Source organism: Trifolium pratense, linkage group LG2, assembly GCF_020283565.1.
Source record: "Trifolium pratense cultivar HEN17-A07 linkage group LG2, ARS_RC_1.1, whole genome shotgun sequence".
In the NCBI taxonomy this organism is placed as follows: domain Eukaryota; kingdom Viridiplantae; phylum Streptophyta; class Magnoliopsida; order Fabales; family Fabaceae; genus Trifolium; species Trifolium pratense.
The window spans coordinates 65,866,758-65,882,421 of NC_060060.1; the positions used below are offsets into that span (position 1 = coordinate 65,866,758).

At 32.3% G+C, this 15,664-nt stretch overlaps 2 protein-coding genes across 2 annotated transcripts; one reads left to right on the forward strand and one right to left on the reverse strand.

Annotated features, from left to right (window-relative positions):
- The first annotated feature begins 1,205 nt into the window (after window positions 1–1,205).
- On the forward strand, window positions 1,206–3,684 carry LOC123905245. The gene is made up of 8 exons (XM_045954866.1): window positions 1,206–1,372; window positions 1,909–2,254; window positions 2,351–2,454; window positions 2,542–2,632; window positions 2,712–2,801; window positions 2,898–2,987; window positions 3,308–3,445; window positions 3,550–3,684. The coding sequence occupies exons 1-8, from the start codon at window positions 1,206–1,208 to the stop codon at window positions 3,682–3,684; spliced, it is 1,161 nt and encodes a 386-aa protein (XP_045810822.1).
- A 6,097-nt stretch (window positions 3,685–9,781) lies between these two features.
- Window positions 9,782–14,784, reverse strand: LOC123906322 (mannose-6-phosphate isomerase 1-like). The gene is made up of 4 exons (XM_045956224.1): window positions 14,199–14,784; window positions 13,406–13,573; window positions 12,693–12,854; window positions 9,782–9,851 (listed from the first exon to the last, which is right to left on the reverse strand). The coding sequence occupies exons 1-3, from the start codon at window positions 14,292–14,294 to the stop codon at window positions 12,696–12,698; spliced, it is 423 nt and encodes a 140-aa protein (XP_045812180.1). The 5' UTR covers window positions 14,295–14,784; the 3' UTR covers window positions 9,782–9,851; window positions 12,693–12,695.
- Between the last annotated feature and the right edge of the window lie 880 nt (window positions 14,785–15,664).

Genomic DNA, 15,664 nt, shown 5'->3' on the forward strand with positions numbered 1-15,664 from the left:
GGAGTGTCGAAATTGAGTTTTCTTTGGACACCGGTCTGAGCTATCCGACACGTGTCGTAGGAGTGTCATACGAGTGTCGGACACCGCAACACGCCTAATCATAGAGGTGTTCGTGATTCGTAGCATATGTATAATACTTTGCCATTTTTGGAGTATCGGGACTTCACAACATGTATGTGGGGTGTTAAAAAAAATAATGTTATTTTTGAAATATTTATTTTATTTAAAAAAAAAACGTCGCTTCTATTTTCAGAGTAAAAAAAAAAAAAAGTTAAATACCATGATACTTTTCCGATACGCGTATCCGACATGTATCGGTTATATATTTTTTAAAAAATAATATTAATTGCCGATACTTTTCAAATACATGTATCGGCTCGCTACATTTGCATATACCTCTAACTTTTACTACCTTTTTGTTTCTTTCCAATTCTGCTCTTTCTTCCCAATTTTGTAACGTGAAAACTATATTGTAACGCATATATTGTACAAATTAAAGCACTTTTATTGTATGAAATACTTGTTTTATTTTAAAAATATTTATTTTATTCCAAAGTAAAAAAACGTCACTTATATTTTTTATGGATTAATAATTTCCTTAAAATAAATAATACTTTTTTTTTCATTTTGTTATAGTATATATGATATGAACCAAATACACTACAAATACAATGAAATTGAATTTAAAAAAGCAAATCTTCAGTTATATTAAGAACTGGAGGATATACACAACAAATTTACAAGATTGGGAACTGTAATATTTTTTTTTACTTGGTGGATCTATTCCTACTAAACAAAGTGCACGTCTGGGTACTATATGTGGGTTGAGTGAACAAAGTGGAATGAAGCCTATTGGATTACATCATTAGTTTACTTTAGGATTTTGCATTAGTACAAAAATATAAGACAAATACTCTTGGGTCATTTTAAAACAACAAGTACTAGCATTAGCATTAGGTGATTAGGTGACATTTCATGTACTCACACCAGCAGCAGCAGATTACATGGGGAGTGGATTTTTTACATAAAATCCCGTGTTTTAATCTCTACTAGAGTACTAGCATTAGCTTGCAATTCCAACACCCAAGATCCTGCTAATTAGGAGTACTTCCATTACCAAACCTCTCATTTTGTTATCTTCAACTTCTTTTATTTCACATTCCACACTTGCTTCCTGCAACAGAAACAAAACATCACCATCCACAATGAAAAACTCACCCAACAAACGCAGTAACCCTAAGAATGATGCAACAAAAAAGACGAGCAAAGGACAAAAGGAAGTTGGCACTCATTCTGTGCATGTTACACAACAAATCAGTGAGACTCACAACAAGGAAAAAACAATTGAGATTCATATTCTTTCATCATCTAGGTAAATTCCAAATCACTTTATGACATCATGTATTTTCATATTTTCTTTGAAGATTGTTGTGTGTGTGTGTTTCAATAGATTATTAAACATAAAAGTGTATATTTTCATATTTTGTTTGGAAATTGTTGTATGTGTGTGGATATGGTAATCAACATATATGGTAACACTCAAAACCCAACACTTTATGCCATCAGATATTTTCATATTTTCTTTGGAGATTGTGTGTGTCTATATGAAACTTACCACTCAAAACTGAAAAATGTGTGTGACTTTGTGTGTGTGTTACTATGTTAGTATAAGGCTAGTAGCTTAAAAATTAGATTTTTGGATATAATGATAGTCGTTTGATAGATTTTTGGATATAATGATAAGTTAGACTTCATTGTTATGTTGAATACCATAACTGCAAATTATTAACTGACATAGTTGAACTCACTAAGGATAAAACACACCATGTATCAATTAACTAAACAACGTATCAGAAATAGAAACTTAATAGTCATGAGTGTAGTTGAAAGTGTTAATATTTTTTTTAGCAGTAATCCAACTAAAACGGCTGGCAAGGACAATAGGGATGACAAACAAGATAACGACTCAACAGCGTCTTCACCTGTTGTGAAACAAAGAGATCATAGTAGAAGGTTGCCAGCAACAGAAAGGAAGACAAGGAAGTCCAACATATTAGAGACTCTGCGCGCCTCCTCCTCAGTACCACCAAAATCCAACCTAAAAGGAAGAACAGATGATAGGGATTTCAAGGAAATTAGGAAAAATCTTTTTTGCCGACCAGATGAAGAAGATGATAGCGACTTCTACCTCAATTACCATCCAGCGGCTAGTATTGGATATGAAGGCCTTGATATTAATTTTCACATTCCCTCCGTAAGTATTGGTTATTTATTTTGAATTTAACTTAATATTACATATTGCATGATGTAAATTTATGCCTAACTATTTTTTTAATGTCTTTTATGACAGTGGATGCCAATGACATTCAGGCCAACTGCAGCAATGAATCTGAACGACTTATGTGCTTACACAGCAGCCTACATATTTAAGGCTGATCCTGAACAATTGTTTGGGTTTGTCTTTTTAATGCATATGCTAAAACCTAATTGTATGTTTATATATCACAGTTAGTTTGATTATTATACCAACTTTCTTTGTAGTGACGAGGTTTTAGTAAGAACAACATCAAATGTAATTGGGGATAGACAAGCTCTGAAGTCTCTTATGCCAAGATATCCTATTGACCAGCAGGTTATTTTTATCTAACACCAAGTAAATTAATCCTATTAATGTAAATGTCTGATAATGTCATTTTCATAATTCTACGCAGATTATAAATCTTGTTGTTGCAAGACAAAATTGGGTGATGAGTATTACTGGAAGAGTAAATACCATCTGGTACATGCCAGCTGAGTTTCAGGTGATTACTACGACTACTAAAACGATTTAAACATTTACATTCATATATTATTAAGAGTTGACTTAAAATATATTTAATATTTTATTTTTATTGCAGCAATATGCCTTGGAAACACATCAAGGGGCTGACTATGTGAGAGAGATATACCAAGCTAAGTTCATGACACCAGGAGATTATGTTAACCGGGTGAGTTGTGTGTTAGATCGTTGCAAACAAAGTTGTCGCATTAAAAATTATATTCCCACAACTTAATATTGTGTTAGACAAAACTGCAAGTTGTCTTAGACAGAACTCAATATTGTTTTGTAACAAACTATTTTTCTGTTATCCAATCACACAGATTCAGTTATTGTGCACTGGCATTTATAGGACTAGGCACAATGTTTGTTAACCCTTAACAGCTGGACTAACACACTAGATATTAACTATTCAGTTGGCTAATCCCGACTTAACTAATATGACAAGGGTTATACAATATGTACACTTACAATATTACATATTTGCAGATGTTCATCCCGATGAACGACCAGGGAAGCCATTGGTACCTTATGGTTGTAGACTTCAACCAAAGGAAATTGGTTTGGTTAGACTCTCTTCATTGTGCTAGCAGAGACCATTTTCGCCGGCGTGCAATTCTGAGAATGGTATGCATTCAAGTATACCCTTATAACATTGATTCTAAGGATATTGGTCTGAAAGTAATTATATATAGACCATTTTTTAAAATTTTGTTTATGTTGTGTGGCAGGCTATATTCATCGAAGAAATCTTGATGCATGAGTCCTATGGTCAAGTTCTCCCTGGATTTAACCAAGACAGGCTGGTATCGACATTCTCTCTTTATCAACCACGGCATATACAGCAGCAGAGACCCGGCTCGTAAGTACTCTAAAACCTTACACTATATTTAATTGATTGATATTAACTGTCACTTGTCACTAATGCATTTACTGCCTTGTCACAGCAATGACTGTGGAGTGTGGGTTTCTAAATGGATGATTGAGTGTCCTTTGAGATCGGAATATGGCTACGTCACTGTAAGTTGAATGCAAGTGAACATTTTTTATTAATCATTTATCTGTAATTATAACTCCAATTGTCCTAAATGTTCATAATAATAATATACAGGTCAACACAGCCACAAGGATGAAACTAGCCATCCATTTGGTCAAAGCAGCCAACAATGAGCTGTATGATGAGGTGTTGGCCAAGGCTGCTGAGAGTTGGAGAGCAGAGGAGGAGAGAAGGAAGAACTTGGTGAAAATTTAACTGTTTGGGTGTTGGTGGTTTTCCCTAAATATTAATCTTGTGAACAACTGTTGATTGTATTTTGCTTGGTTGTGTAACAGTAATTCTAACATTATTAACGCTACTTGTATAAGTAGTATTTTGAACATCAGTTTATGACCCTTTATGGTTGTAAACACTCCTCCATCCTTATTTAAAAACTAAACTCTACTGTTTAGATTCATTATGAATAACTAATGAATCTAAAATGTAGAGTTTTGTTTATAATTAAGGATATATGGACCAGTTTTTATATTATGCTTGCTATGATTCCACCAAAAAAAAAATGCTACTTGTACGTACAAGTAGTATTTAAACATCAGTTTATGACCACCCTATGTGGTTCTAAACATGTAGTATTTATGTTGTGTTGGTTTGTTGTAATGAATGCATGCTAATGTTTTGATGTTTATTATTCTGTGTTTGTCCTCACCCATGGTTTTGGATATTGTGGCTATCTTTTGCATAAATTTGATGCTACTTGTATGTATAAGTAGTATTTAAACATCAGTTTATGACCACCCTATGTGGTTCTAAACATGTAGTATTTATATTGTGTTGGTTTGTTGTATTGAATGCATGCTAATGTTTTGATGTTTTTTATTCTGTGTTTGTCCTCACCCATGGTTTTGGATATTGTGGTTATCTTTTGAATAATTTTGATGATAATTTGGTTATATTTTTATTAGGTTCATTCTAATTTGAAGAGGAGAAAGGGAAAACCAAAGGGGTTGTTGTTTTACTATAGTTTTTCTTCAATCCAGATTAACCAAATATGGGATGCCTACACTAAATATATAATCTATAATTACAACACACACACATATATAAGTTTTATTTCTATCTCAAACACAACACAGGATAAGTATTTTATGTCTGATATTAACATACCTCTATCGGTTATTTTATTCTTCCATCACTGTATCAAAATGTAACGCCCCAATATTTTATATATGCATCGTATTGATCTATTATTTGATAAATAAATTCTATAATAATATGGTAACTATTTTATATTCTATTTATTTTATAAGATAATGAATATTTTATCAAATCATCTTTGGAAAAATAATTATTTGACGAGTATTTTCATTGGTCAATCCACAAATTACTTTAGAATCTCAGTATATTTTAATTATTCAATGTAATGCTAGTATTCTTTTATATAGGAGCAACCGAATATATTCGAAATGTTAACTTAATTCTTATATTGCAGTATTTTATTTTTATTAATGGTATTGAAACATTTTAGCCTAAAGAGGCACACGTTGATCCATGGATTGGGTAGAGCCTTGTTTTGTGAGAGAGGGAATTGATATGGATGAGAATTATTAGGATAAAACGGGTACTAACTAAACCTAAAATTCCTATGCTATTTGTTCCTATTCACCGCCGCCTCCTATTTTAACATAACTCTCAAACCTTATAAATACCAACATACATATCCCACGTAAAAACATTCCACTCCCACAAACTCTCTAGTTGACAAACAAGTATACTTTGCAGAAGCCACTTCTCGCCACCAATCCTCTCGTCAACTCCTAGTGTAGCTCTTGGTCTCTAAGAACCGTTAAGCCCCGATCGTGCGATTAACCGTAGAGAAATCTAGAGTCAAAATTATTATAAGGAAAGCGTCTCAGGTAAGGGCTTTTTCCCCATACATTCATGCTACATAGGGATTTGTTGTGAGATAATGGTAGAACCTTTATCACTAAAATAAACCAAAGGTATCAATTCTATAAAAATAAATTCATACTCAGTTTATATACGTGTGCTTTTAATAATTAGAATAATTATATACATGCCTTGCGTTTGCTTATGTTTTGGAATTATTGTATATGCCTTGTGCTTGTTTATATATGTCGTGTATATATGGTTGTTAGTTTCCTATTTGTCTTATATGATTTAAGATTTTGGTTTGCACCTTTTCTTCGTGGCCTATGAACATTAGTTTGTGGGTGTGATCTAATAAATATAAATTAAGTGATGTAAATAAAAGTACATGAAGGACTAAGTTATGTCGCAGGTCAAATTGGTCTTTTAAGAAAGTGAAGTTCCATGCATCATATAGATGTGTAGAGAAGAGTCTGTTTAGAGCTGGTGTGACAAGTTTTAGGGCCTGTGTGGCAGAACTTATTTTTAGCCTGTGTGGCGGAACTTATTATTTAGCCTGTGTGGCAGAACTTATTTTTAGCCTGTGTGGCAGAACTTACTACTTAGCCTGTGTGGCAGAAGCCTGTGTGGCAGATTTTCCTATCCGGATCATTGTCTCATATAGGGTTGTCTTAGTTGCATTGCATTGCATATAGAAAGGGAGAAAAGAATACAATAGTAAATAATTATTACAGTTATAATAAGAACAAAGAAAAAGTATAGTTAGTCCATGGTAAAGCGGTGATCGTTGCCTTCTCCTCTTTCATTTGATTTTGCCGTGCAATTTGTAATATGTGTAATTATGTTGCTTTGTTTATTTCTGCCGTTTTACAATTATATGCTGCCTATGTTTGTATATGTGTATCACCAAAAGTTTTTATAATAAACTAATAATTATATTTTTATAAGGTGAAGTGTTTTGTTATCGTTTTATGACATTTTCTTGTGGTGAGTATGATTCAATATGGATAAGGAAATTGACCCTTACAACCAACATTTTAGGTATTCAAGGAGAAAGCTTTGATTGAATGTGATGTGATGCTTGAAGCGCGTACGAACGGAAAAAAAAAGGGGTTTTGAAATTTGTGAATTTTATGTAATAAATAAGTTCTTTGTTGTATTTTCTTCCGCTGGGAATTTTCAAACTATTGTTCATTTTAATTAAATTTATATTTCAATAAATTTGATTTCAATCTCTTTTGTAACTATTTTATTTTATGAAAAGAAAGAAAAATAATTGTACGTTTTATAATTAAGCAAAATTTTAAGAAATATCTTGGATAAAAATCCGGGATGTTACATTTGGTATCAGAGCAATAATCCTCGGACAAATATTTTTGGGGTGGGAGCGATGTTTTATTTTTATGACGCATGCTTTGATTGTTGTGTGGTCTATGTTTGACTTGGTTAATATTGATGTTTCTTAGTGTGATTTGTTGGAGATGAGTGTGTGAATTCTTTTGTTTAAAGGAATGTCTTTTTGATTGTTAGAAACACTATTTTTTCCAAACCGTTTGATTTTAAGAAGAAAATTGTTACTCTAATTTTATATAGGTGCTTCAGGTTTATTTTTATTTTTAACAACAATCCTCAATTCTTATAATGTAATTTTTATAAATTAATTTTTATTGGAATTGTTTAACTTAAATTATTTGCTCATTTGATATCAGAGTGCGCAGCGAACACTTGACATTTTGCTTTATTCTTATAAACTTTCTTATTGACATAAAAAAAAAAAAAAATCCCTATATAAAGAGTTTTTGAAAAATAGTACCTCAACTCTTTTCTATGGTATAGTTTCGGGGACGAAGCTAAATATTTGGTGGGTAGAATGTAAGACCCGGAAAATTTATTTTAATATATATGCAATTATTTTATTTATGTGTCAGAAAATACTTTAACTTCATCTTTTACAACAAAGTGATTTATACTTTGATTTTATTTGATGAAAGGACTTTATGCTAATATTTCAATTTTCTAGTTTCGAGGACGAAACTCTTTTAAGGGGGTAATAATGTAACGCCCCAATATTTTATATATGCATCGTATTGATCTATTATTTGATAAATAAATTCTATAATAATATGGTAACTATTTTATATTCTATTTATTTTATAAGATAATGAATATTTTATCAAATCATCTTTGGAAAAATAATTATTTGACGAGTATTTTCATTGGTCAATCCACAAATTACTTTAGAATCTCAGTATATTTTAATTATTCAATGTAATGCTAGTATTCTTTTATATAGGAGCAACCGAATATATTCGAAATGTTAACTTAATTCTTATATTGCAGTATTTTATTTTTATTAATGGTATTGAAACATTTTAGCCTAAAGAGGCACACGTTGATCCATGGATTGGGTAGAGCCTTGTTTTGTGAGAGAGGGAATTGATATGGATGAGAATTATTAGGATAAAACGGGTACTAACTAAACCTAAAATTCCTATGCTATTTGTTCCTATTCACCGCCGCCTCCTATTTTAACATAACTCTCAAACCTTATAAATACCAACATACATATCCCACGTAAAAACATTCCACTCCCACAAACTCTCTAGTTGACAAACAAGTATACTTTGCAGAAGCCACTTCTCGCCACCAATCCTCTCGTCAACTCCTAGTGTAGCTCTTGGTCTCTAAGAACCGTTAAGCCCCGATCGTGCGATTAACCGTAGAGAAATCTAGAGTCAAAATTATTATAAGGAAAGCGTCTCAGGTAAGGGCTTTTTCCCCATACATTCATGCTACATAGGGATTTGTTGTGAGATAATGGTAGAACCTTTATCACTAAAATAAACCAAAGGTATTAATTCTATAAAAATAAATTCATACTCAGTTTATATACGTGTGCTTTTAATAATTAGAATAATTATATACATGCCTTGCGTTTGCTTATGTTTTGGAATTATTGTATATGCCTTGTGCTTGTTTATATATGTCGTGTATATATGGTTGTTAGTTTCCTATTTGTCTTATATGATTTAAGATTTTGGTTTGCACCTTTTCTTCGTGGCCTATGAACATTAGTTTGTGGGTGTGATCTAATAAATATAAATTAAGTGATGTAAATAAAAGTACATGAAGGACTAAGTTATGTCGCAGGTCAAATTGGTCTTTTAAGAAAGTGAAGTTCCATGCATCATATAGATGTGTAGAGAAGAGTCTGTTTAGAGCTGGTGTGACAAGTTTTAGGGCCTGTGTGGCAGAACTTATTTTTAGCCTGTGTGGCGGAACTTATTATTTAGCCTGTGTGGCAGAACTTATTTTTAGCCTGTGTGGCAGAACTTACTACTTAGCCTGTGTGGCAGAAGCCTGTGTGGCAGATTTTCCTATCCGGATCATTGTCTCATATAGGGTTGTCTTAGTTGCATTGCATTGCATATAGAAAGGGAGAAAAGAATACAATAGTAAATAATTATTACAGTTATAATAAGAACAAAGAAAAAGTATAGTTAGTCCATGGTAAAGCGGTGATCGTTGCCTTCTCCTCTTTCATTTGATTTTGCCGTGCAATTTGTAATATGTGTAATTATGTTGCTTTGTTTATTTCTGCCGTTTTACAATTATATGCTGCCTATGTTTGTATATGTGTATCACCAAAAGTTTTTATAATAAACTAATAATTATATTTTTATAAGGTGAAGTGTTTTGTTATCGTTTTATGACATTTTCTTGTGGTGAGTATGATTCAATATGGATAAGGAAATTGACCCTTACAACCAACATTTTAGGTATTCAAGGAGAAAGCTTTGATTGAATGTGATGTGATGCTTGAAGCGCGTACGAACGGAAAAAAAAAGGGGTTTTGAAATTTGTGAATTTTATGTAATAAATAAGTTCTTTGTTGTATTTTCTTCCGCTGGGAATTTTCAAACTATTGTTCATTTTAATTAAATTTATATTTCAATAAATTTGATTTCAATCTCTTTTGTAACTATTTTATTTTATGAAAAGAAAGAAAAATAATTGTACGTTTTATAATTAAGCAAAATTTTAAGAAATATCTTGGATAAAAATCCGGGATGTTACACAAAACTTCGTTACTGCATCAGTTCCTATGTTTGAAATACATCTCGATGCATTTAATCAAGACTTCATTACCTGCAGTTTATTTCAACAAACAGTCAAAAATATTTATGTGCTCAACAACATTTTTCATTTAACTATTCAACATTTTGATAATCAACCAAATTGCGCAAAGGTTTATCAAACTATTTGTCTCAGATTAAATTAAACTACTTGTCTAACAATTACAAAATTATCATTGCATTGCATATCATTGCATCGCAAAATTAGAATCACATGAGATTTTAATTGAGAGCATTTTAATCTCATTTCTCACACTAATTATAAAGTTCCCACTGGATACACTCCCTGTCTATATATATGCATGTAATATTGCAATAGTAAGACAAAGAAAGATAATTAAAACTTTAAATAACACTTGAAATTATACTTCAATAAATTTAAATTTGTTCATCAGTCACAGGGGGTGTGATAGGATTATGGAGGTTGATTTAGTTAATTAAATAATGGCACCCCTTAAATAATATTGATGTAACTTTTAGTTGAACTTTTATTAATTGAGCCTTTATTAGTCTTTGAGTTTTAGTTGGGCCTTTATTGATGTTACGACCCACGCCAATTCTAAATGTTACAACCCAATTCGAGTAGGGATCACACTCGAGAATTTAGAGAGAGAAATTAGAACTAAAAGAGAGAAATTGGTTAACTTTATAATTGATTTCCTAAATTTGAAAAAGGGATACAAATATATAGTGCTAAATATCGCTTATCTCAAAAGATCATAGAATAAGAGGGTTAAAGATCAATAATGCCCAACTAAACAATTCAAAGACTAATAAAGGCGAAGTGTTAGTAGTGACTACAGAAATATAATTGAGATAGTTCATCTAAAACATAACTTTGAAACTTTAAGATACTTTTTTTTTTGTTTAAATTGAAATTTAAGATACTGATGATTATAATGATACATTATCTAGTTTTTAGGACGAAACATGAGGCTGTGTATGTTAATTGTCAGAAAAAATAGAATGTTTATTGGCATGAAATCAAAAGATTATAAACTCAACTATGCAGTTGATGGATAGGATAAAATCTTTTGATTTTAAATCTTCAATTGATAAAAAACAGCTTAGGATTTTTCTATTCAAATTCAATTAAAGATGAAAAAACCAGAGATTCGATGTCGCAGAATGTTAAAGTATATTATAATGTTTAGGAAGCTTCTAGTGAAGGTGTGAAAACACAAGAAGGGGGGGTTGAATTGTGTTTTAGCCAAGTTAAAACTTTTCCCAAGTTCTTAACTTAACTAAATATGCAGCGGATAAATAACACAAATAATAACAAGATAAGAGAGAGAGAAAGCACACAAACAATTTATACTGGTTCCTCTCACAAAACGAGAGTAGTCCAGTCCCCTTGCACTTCCAAGGGATTTCACTATAATCACACAAGATTACAAATGCTCAAGCACACAAGCAAGAGACTTCACACAATGCTCAAGCACACAAGCTTAAAACTTCTCACTTAAGCACACAAACTTAAGTTTTCTCAAGTACCAGAGATAATAAAGTAGTTGAAAGTATACAACTGCTCTTAGTAGAACATAAAAGAGCAAATACAATGAATACAAAGTATTTGAACTACAAGTGCAAAAACACTAGTTCAGAGGTTCAGAGCTTGTATACAGAATTCAGAGTTTGTTCAAGCGCGAGTTAATTCCTTGATATTCTTGTTATCTTATACAACTGATCCTTCTAGTATATATATAACCAGAAAAAGAGTTGTTGCATAAAGATGACCGTTGAAGTAGATAACCTTTTGTCTTCAAGCAGCTTGTCTTGATGCAGTTGGTTGTTTCTAAAACTGAGTAAGAGTTTCAGACACTTTGACCATGTGCAGAGAAGACTTTCCTTATTCAGCTAACAAGTCTGATGACCCACGTTCTCAAAAGTGGACAGACAAAATGAGAGTAGCTGTTCTGAACAAGCTTGAAAGGTCCTTTTCTTCATTGGTAGAAGAGTTGACTTGCAAGAGAGAATCTTCACAGACTTCAAGAAGATCTTCAGAGATTGATGAAGCTTAGACCTTAAGAAATTCTGACGACTTCATCATCTGAAGGTTGTAACCTCTGAAGTTCAACATCTTCTGAGCGCTTTATGAACTTCTGAATGTATATCTTCTGAGCTTCATTCAGAGCTTATCTTAAGCTAATATCTGCACACTTAAATTAAATTTTTAGTCCTTCCAATTGTTTATTAATACTTTGTTATCATCAAAACCTTAATAGATTTAGGGGCAAACATTTTCAAATCAATTTTGTTCCAACATCTAGCTTATCAATGTAATATGGCAGTTAGCTTTCTGTTATTCAAAACAGAGTCAGTTACATTTGTAACTAACTCTATCTTCTATCTAGATACTATATAAAGATTGAATCACACTATGTACAATTCACTTTTACAATCAATAAAATTACTCTCCTATTTCTCTGAAACTATCTCTTTCTAACACAGAAAATCCTTTTAGTATGCAGAAGAATTTTTAGTATGCAGCAGAATACAAGCGCTAAAAAATTGACCCAAAAGACGGTTGTAATTTTTGTAGCAAGTTTGTATGATCAGAATACAAAGCATTTCTTAACACAATTAAATATATACAATACAACTCTCATAAAAGTGGCTTAAACTCTTTCATGATCCAATACAGAAAAAAATGTAATTGTCTGTGAAGGTAAATTAATCCATTATTATACCTTGGTCATGAAATCTACCTAGGCAAGAGTGGCTTTGAAATCAAATTAGTCACTCCGCTCTTTTAGTGAAGAAAGGAATATGAAAAGAACAGGAAAAAAAAACAGTAATGAATAAAAACAATTGCAGTTCTTAAACATTGTTCGGTCCTTGTGGTGAGTCATACCTCTCATTTGAAACCACCCATAGATCGCTCCGTCTTGGGATCATTATATGTCTCTTCCTGGTTTGATTTTATCTCCCCTTCCCATACTCTATCCCTCTCCCACAACAGCCCGACGACGACCTCCTTCTTCTCCCTCCCATATCGTTCCACCACATGCAGCGTCTGCAATGTTACTTCAAAGACACTTTTTTCAGTCGCACATTGTAAGTTAAGATATCATAGGTTGTATTGCATCAGAAAGAAGCCTTTGAACCAGAGATAATGATATTGACATATGAATAAAATTAAAGTGAAAAGACAATGGTTTCACTCAGTCACATCATTAAGGAATTATACCTAACAGATAAGCAGTTCCAATCACACTAATGAGTACTGAATATTTTAAACTTTTAAAAGAAACTACCTTAAATTAACAAATCAAATCATCAACAAATTCATAAAAAATCTGTAATTTACTTGTCATCAATAACAATACTAAAGACATAAAACTCAAGATAATAACACCAAAATTTTCATCTTAATAATAAGACTCAAATTCACAATAACTATTTTAAATTAGAAAGACATCACAATCAGTTCCCTAAACATAAACAATGAACCATTCTTGACACAGTCAATGAAATCAAAAGCCAGTTTTGGTATTCTCATAATCCTAAAAAACAAAAAAAAAATTCAATAAATAATTAAAACTCTACAGAATAATTAAGTACTACCTTAAGAGTAATAAATCCACAAAGAGCCTCAAAATCTGTCATTGCAAGAGCCATCTCAGGTTTATGATTCCCATCTTTATACACATCAGGATGCAATTTATGTAGCATCCAAGCCAACTCCTTATCAGGGTGAGCTTGTATAGGCAAAGCCTTCCCCACAGACAACACCTAACACATGAAAAACAGCACAAAAATTCAGCCTTTTCATAAAATCTAAAAAAGCACCACATCCTAAAAGACATCAAACTTGACATTAACACGAGTAATAATTTGAGAAAATGGAGCAATTAAACATAATCACATGTGCCAGTGTCATGTCAGTGTTGAATAATGAATGAATTGCATTCTAATTGAAGTCTCATTTTTAAAATAATGAATTTGCCCCTAACTATCAACATCATAGGCAATAATAAATCAAAATTTATAAAATACAAAAAAAATAATCAATAGAATGTACCATTGTATTTGGAGATATGAATGGTAGAAAATAAATTACTTCATGGTTTGAAGGAAAAATGTCCAACCACTTCATCCTTTTGTTTAAATTTAATCAAAGATTTCCTAACACTAAGTACAATAGAAAAAATCACCAAAAAAGAAAAATGCAATCAATCATCATTCGTCAGCCCCATTTATGCTAAATCTTTATTAACTTATCATTGTGTTTCACAAGAAAATAGGGACGATTTTTTAAAGCATAATCGAAAACATAATCCTGGCCAAACCTAGAAGCAGAGACACCCAAAAGCAAGAACATAATCGAAAACTAGAAACCAGGGAGGTGAAGACAAACCCATATGAGTTCAAGATCCAAACAGATGAAACAAGCAAAACACCAGTACAACGGCACTGCAACGGCCGCCGGAAAGCACACTGACCACCGTCGCATACAGATCTGACGTTAGCAATCCCTACCGGGTGAAAGAAGTGATGCGGAGGGCAAAGCCACTCGTCGCACCACCACCCACAACATCTAGATTTTTTAAAGACGGAGAAGGGCGGTGGTGGGTGATGAGTGTTTGGCCGTGGCTGGGTTTTTTGTTCGAGCAGAGAGAAGAGAGGACCAGTTCCTGAGTGATGAACTAATGAAGAACAAGTATAATGAAGGAATTTGGAGTTAAATTTTTTTTAAGAGTTGGAAATTAATTATATGATGAATTAAAACTGAATACATTTAATAAAATAAAAGAAGCATATAATGTAATAAGTAAAAAGTTAGGGGTTTGAAAGAAAAGTAAATGCTGATGTACCATATACTCCTACACCATATAATGATGACGTGGCTAGGGCAAATTTGGGAAAGTTAGGGCTTTGCTCCTATTGGCCAATTGCATGGACGGTTTTGGAACCTTCAATTTGAAGGCGGCACCATAGAAGTTCCCATAATTAAAATATCAAGACTCTTATCAGTTCTGACCAATTCATTAATGATGTTGATTAGTATTTTATCTCTACCAAAAATGACACAAATAGGACATTGATATGTCAATTAAAAAAATTTACATGTTTATTGTGGATATATATACTGGATATAAAGTATACTCTGTTACTAATATCGTGCAATTTGCATGGTCACTTGTAAACGATTATTATTTCTTGATACCAGCTAAAGACAGCTGCATTTTTTTTGTGATTAAACTGGACATTGAGATTTGTTAAGGAACATGCGGCCAAGGATAATTAGGATATTGCACATCCTTTACCCTTTAAGAAATTATGAATTATGAAGTGATGAGATCTTAGCAAAGTTTAAATTGATTATGTTAAATCAATAATTGAGATTTAATGGTTATTATGCGGTAGGTGTGCGTGTGCTAATATATTTATGTACATTCGGCGACACTGTACTTTGAATTGTTGTGGGGGTGTGCTTACAACCTCTACGATAAGCAAGTGAATGGAGTCAATGCGTGGCGAACGGAATGGTTCATCAAGTCATTTCTCGCCTCAATCCCTTTAAGTTTTGGGTATAAGAGAGTCATTAGTTTTGGGTGGAATTATGGTGTAATGATGTTTTGATTGATTTAGAGTTTTAATTTGTTGTTGCTTCAAATGTGCTTCGAGCTATTTATAAGTGGTGTTAGTATCCGATTCTCTCTTGTGCTAATTTGGGTGTGCTAATTTAGCTTCTTCAAAAAAAAAAAAAATGTGGTGTTAGTATTTGATTCGAATTAGTAGAGGAGTGAGATCCTTATATTAGATCTTTGTAATAGAACATCCAAGTAAGAATTTACTTCACATGGGATAAGATAATAAGAT